The sequence below is a fragment of the Biomphalaria glabrata genome, chromosome 11 (genome assembly GCF_947242115.1).
Source record: "Biomphalaria glabrata chromosome 11, xgBioGlab47.1, whole genome shotgun sequence".
Classification (NCBI taxonomy): Eukaryota; Metazoa; Mollusca; class Gastropoda; family Planorbidae; genus Biomphalaria; species Biomphalaria glabrata.
In genome coordinates, this window is record NC_074721.1 from 2,965,474 (window position 1) to 2,971,473 (window position 6,000).

The window sequence follows — 6,000 nt, forward strand, 5'->3', positions numbered from 1 at the left end:
TTTTAAATTTCCACATCAGGCTAAAGCTCCATGGCTTTCTATTATAAAGTCTCCTCCATTTTGGGGAATCGTCTCCGCCCATGTCAGCTACACCTGGGGCCTTTTCCTGTTTCTTTCAACACTGCCCCAATACATGTTTGAAGTTCTGAAGTTTGATATAGCATCTGTAAGTTGGCTTTCATTTTTAAATTATATTACCGGTAGTTATTTATTTTTGAGTGACGGATGACAACGATGTCTTGATGTTACAATGAGATTGTGTTGATCAGACTATGCATTTCTGATGTTATAATTCTGTACAGATTTCTCCTTTAGACAATTTCTGAATTCCCAATCTCATGATGCCAGATAAACTAGGCCTACTTTAAAGTGTAAACTCAAAACTGAAATCTTCTTTAAAATAAATACATTGGCTTTATTCTGGAACTAGAAATCACTTTAATAATATACACATTACATAAATGTAATACAATTCAATTGAAACTCTTTTACTCTTGTTGTCGCTCCCAGTCTATTTAAATACTAACTCTTGCCCCCTTTCTGGCTACGTCCAAACTATTTTAGGAGCTTACAGAGAAACAGTCAACATTTAAAATAAACTTGTCATTACTCGTCAACAACAGACAATCATGACCTTGTGCTGCAGAACTACAATCTAAAAAAAAAACTTAATGCAAAAGCTGCTTTATGTTAAGTGACAATCATGAACAATTTTTTTCTGAATAGAAATCAGTATAACATACCCTAAATGTTTATAATGTATATCCTAATAGTTGGTAATAATTAACATGTCTAGTTTGAATATAGCCCATATAATGATTGATGTAATGTCTAGGTGAAATTCAAGTAAACAGATATATAGCCCTTACAAAAATAATAAGTTCAATCAAATTAAGATATTAGAATATACTTTAACCTATTAAATAAGTTTCTGATTACTAAAACTATTTTGTTTTTTTCAGAATGGTATTTTCTCCATGTTGCCCTACATTGCTCTGTTTGTCACAACTCTCTCGTCAGGTCAAATAAGTGACCTACTTATTAAAAAGCAAATCATGAGAGTCTTACTGGTGCGCAAGTTGTGTATCATCACATGTAAGTCTTTGGATTTGTTGAAATCATAAGAGAGAAATTAAACCAAATATTTTTATTAAATAATTGTTATTAATTATTATCCATTTGAAACACTGTGCTCATCCATCTTGGGAATCGAAGACATTGCCATTAATTATCAATTAATTATTATTATTAATGTATTAATTATGCCCCAGGAGTCTGTGTCTATGGTAGATCTGAACTCTCTTGTTTTTGTAATTTGCAAAACAACATTTTAGTTTTACCTTATCTTCTTATATACTACAGACGTTACTTCATGTGTCAATCTAGTCATGCATGTTAATCAATGACTTAAACTCTGCTAAGTCATTGTTTTTTCTGGCAGATTCAAGTATCCCTTTCCATTCTCTAATGGCACTAGAGAAGAAGAAGCACTTGTATGAATTTGTTGTAGCATATGGAATGGCTAGAATTTATGTTTTGCCTGATCTTGTTATTTTTAAATTCAATAAAAGCTGGTCATGTGATATGTGCTTAAGACAGTTGTTCCCATGGTCTTGAGATTGAACCCTGCATATTGCCATCCCCTGCCGTCCAGTCAGGGCTGTATTTAGGCTTGATTAGGCTATTTGAGATTAGGGCCCTTTGTAGTCAAAATAAGGCCATTCTTTTTTATTTCATAAAAATGAATTGCAACTATCCCTGGTGGGAGGCCCCTTAGCATAAGGGGGGTTAATAGGCTAAAGCTTATGTTGGCTTGAAGTAAATATAGCACTGGCTGTCCTGCAGAAGGTCTGGGCTAGGAAGTTGTTATCTTTATTTCTGAATATGCATCCTTTATTTGGGATCCTTCATCTCTTGAAAACAAAGAAATTAGAACAGACACAAAATAGAGCAGTGAGGTTCTTAACAAACGAATAGAGTAAAATCATTATATTTAGAAACCCTTCAGGAAAGAAGAATTAAAAGCAAATATACATAAAACACTGAACCATAATCTTCAAATACAAAAACAAAACCTAATAAAATATTCAGACAAAAATGTGTACAAATGCTCCTTCTTCCCTAGTGCTATTAGAGTATGGAATGGGTTTCCTAAGCCAGCCAGGAAAACCAATGTCTTGGAAGAGTTTAAGTGATTGATTAAAATGCATGACTAAATTGACCTAGGGATACACATAGGACATAATCATCTTATTTTTTTAAATAACTTCTGTATTTATAAGATAAAGAATGTCAGACACTTACAAAAGAAACAAATTGAACAATTTAGCTTTTCCCTTCCATCTACTCATCAGATTTATTCATACTCTGTTACAGCTTATTATGGTACATTAATCTTTCATTATTAACATTAACAAAATTGTTAAAGAAATTTACATCAATAAATAAACAGGACTAAATATCCCCATATAAATGCATTAAAAATTAACAACTGAGATTCTCAACTTTTCTTATTGACTAACTGTGTAAATTTAAACCCAGAGTGTTTTAGATTTATAAAACATGGCATCTTTTGTAAAATAATTCATTTTGCCATGATGAAGTGAATAAGCCTACAGGTTTAAAAAATAGAACAACAAAATGAAACAAATTCTGTTTTGTGGTGATTTTGTGGATTATAAACCAAGATAATTGTACAACTGTTTTTGTTTAAATTGAAGAAGCATCTGTTATTTATAAGGGGATTGATAAATAAAAGTTGTAGATTATATTCTGACTGATTCAGTCCCTCCTATCCAGATAAATGTCACATTCATTTTGATTCTGTTAAAAAAAAAGACAACAAAACCACAATGTTACTGTCCTGTTGGCTCATATTTCTCATGGCTATGGCCAAATTTTGATTCACGGTGCCCCTGCTGCGGGGAAGAAGAGGAAACCATGCCTCATATTCTGTTTGACTGCCCCAGACTGGCTGATCTCCGTCTTGACAGGTCTGGGAAACCAATAATTCTCGACCTGTATGGTGACATTTATGCACTACACAAGACAGCAGGGTTTCTTTCCAGGGCTTTTGCAAGAGAGAATTTGAGCCTCTCAAGCCCTCACTCAAATGGAGTTTGATGATGATGAACCCTCAGCCACCACCCCTCCTAATGTTTTAAAGAGTAATAAGTATTGATTTATGATACTCAAAGTGCTTTTAACCATTATTTTCTTTTACCTTTAGCAAACTGTATACCTGCTGTAGCATTAGTCTGTTTAAGCTTTTTGGACTGTCACCAGCCTGAACTAGCCATTGTCCTGCTAGTCCTAAGTGTTGGTGCTACAGGTAAGATTAGATCTATAGTGAATTTTACCCTATCAAATATTTGGTTATATTTGTAATTGTTTCAAGAATGACTGACATTTAGGTTTAGTAGCAAGTTTACAATTTTTAAAACATCTATTTGAACCTTAATGATGCACAGAACACTTTTTTGTGGGAAAAGTTTATCATTAGAACTCAATGGTGAAGCACATTTGTAATCAGATTCCTAGGATCTGGAAAGTCATTTGTTGGAGCAGCAACATGAGGGCAGCCTGGTTATGCAGTATGCGCGGTTGACTGTCGTTCGGTTGTCTTAATGGTCCTGGGTTCATACCCTGCCCACTGCCATCATCCCCTGTCATCCTGCTGATGGTTTGGACTAATATGTAAATTATCTTGAACGTTGAAGGAACATCTGAAACGTAAAATATTTTACTTTTTTTTTGACAATAATCTAAATGAAAGTTTTCGTTTCCAATTTGAACTTCAACTGAAATCTTTTGGCAGAAAGTCTCAAGTGTTACATCTTGACCATTTGCTCATGATGTTGACACCAAAACATTGTGTATATGTCCACATTCCAAAAATACACAATTAAAAAAATGCATGAGATTAAATTTTCTAGATTTCTTTTTTTTTTTTTTTTTTTCTTTAAACACATATGACATAGATTGATCCATAGTTTTAAGTACATTTATATTGAAACTTGAAGAGATCAGGAACCTTCACACAAATCATGGGCAGATCTCTGCTTCTTAAAATCCGGTCTTGGGAGCTGCAGGCATGGTTTAAACTCTGTATCATCATGATCAGTTTGACAGACAGGTAAGAGATAACTAGACAGCAGTGCCTAATAAATGATATTTTCTTTATCTCTGACAGGTTTTGGTTTGTCTGGTTTTGTCACAAATCCATTTGACATAGCTCCACGCTTTGCTGCAGAGATTATGACCATCAGCAACACACTGGCTACCATTCCAGGGATAATCACTCCCATTGTTGTGGCCACAGTCACCAAAAATGTAAGCGTCTGCTATTTCTTGTTAAGAGTTATCTTTTCTTTCCTGTTTGTCAGTCAGCCAAATATCTTAATTGAACCCCCCCCCCCCCTTTTTTTTTTTAGAACTATTTACTCATGTTGATTAAAAAAATAATTTTACATTTTACTTTATAAATCCATGTGTATGATATGTTATAAAGTGTGATTGTTGTATATATTCTTTACATGATTTGGACTGTGCTATATTTTGAAAAATGCCTCAACTATATTATTTTGATAGTAAAGTAAAGTAAAGTTCCCCTTTCAGACCTTGTGGTCTATAGTGCAGATGATGTAAAGATCATCTGATTCTGTGGCCTATGGTTTACGAGGGCGTCATGTGGCCAGCACATCGACCAACCGCCTTTACTTTCCCTCAACTAATGTCAGGTACCCATCAGAGCTGGGTGGACTCAGAGGCGCCCAAAGATCCCGAAATTAAAAATCCCAGTCTTCACCAGGATTCGAACCAGGGATATCAGGTTTGGAAGTCAAGCACTTTACCGCTCAGCCACCGCGCCTCCATATTATTTTGATAGGACTGACATTATTCCGACGTAGGAGAGGAGAGTGAAAGCAGTACCATTAGCTTGGAATGTTAAAACTTTTTGTCTTTACATATCATGGGAGGGGGGGGGGGGGCTCTGGATGGACTTGTGTGTAAATGGCTACCAATGCAAAGAAGATTGATTATACTGGCTACCAATGTAAAGAAGATCGATTATACTGGCTACCATGATTATCAATGTAAAGAAGACTTGTTATCAATACTAGTGACACAAAAGTCGTGGATTCTGGTTTGGGCTTTGTCTAGATTATGAATAAACGTAAATGACAAAACAGCTAGTAATCACTGTATGAAGTCCAATGTAGCAGACATGATGTTTTATTAGAATAAATTAAGAAATAAAATATGCACTAGGGTGCTTCTCCAGTTTCGTATACTGGATAAATAGAATACACATCCAACAGTAGGACTAAGTTAAAACTGCTAAATACTAGTACACGATATCCTTACTTTACAAATACCTATCAATACATCTAGAAATTGGGCTCATACAAAACACATTCAAGAAGAGTATAAAGACTGCCCTGCCCAAAACTTGTTGAGATTTAGTTTGTCGTTATTTTTATTATTAATGTCTTTGGTTCCGGAAATTAAGGATGAGTGCAGTGTTTCACAAGACTACGCAAATTCAGTTATTAATTGCTATTATTTAGCACACCTTTCCTGCTTATGGCATGCTCAATGTGCTATGGTCCAATCTCTTTTGTTGAGTCGGGATTGGGATTTGAACTTGCGTCCCCTTGTTAGGAGGCCAAGCCATAGCCGAGTGGTTTTGGCCTCAAAACGCCTTGAGCCTTTATTATTTTTTTAACAGCGCTCTATAAATTAAATTATTATTATCTCTATGTCCACAGCAAACAAGAGAAGAGTGGCAGATAGTCCTGTTTCTGACCTCAGCTATATATGTCCTAGGGACAGCAGGATTTTGTATTCTGGCCTCTGCAGATGTCCAGCCATGGGCAGCGTTAGTCCAAGACAATGGTCAATATAGTATAGACATTCCAATATCTCCGGTGGAACAAAACAATGAAAATAATGTTGAAAATATAAAAGAAAATAAAGTTGAAATGATTTAAAATGTAA

General features: G+C 35.0%; 1 protein-coding gene across 3 annotated transcripts in view; it reads left to right on the forward strand.

Moving 5' to 3' along the window:
• The window catches only part of LOC106060962 (sialin-like), a 30,325-nt gene extending 24,325 nt beyond the window's left edge, over nucleotides 1-6,000 (forward strand). For all 3 annotated transcript variants that reach the window (XM_056004742.1, XM_056004743.1, XM_056004741.1), the window contains exons 7-11: nucleotides 20-166; nucleotides 963-1,095; nucleotides 3,230-3,331; nucleotides 4,193-4,332; nucleotides 5,772-6,000. In XM_056004742.1, coding sequence (XP_055860717.1) covers nucleotides 20-166; nucleotides 963-1,095; nucleotides 3,230-3,331; nucleotides 4,193-4,332; nucleotides 5,772-5,993 — 744 coding nt within the window. In that variant the 3' untranslated portion in view covers nucleotides 5,994-6,000. The remainder of the gene's footprint in view (nucleotides 1-19; nucleotides 167-962; nucleotides 1,096-3,229; nucleotides 3,332-4,192; nucleotides 4,333-5,771) is intronic.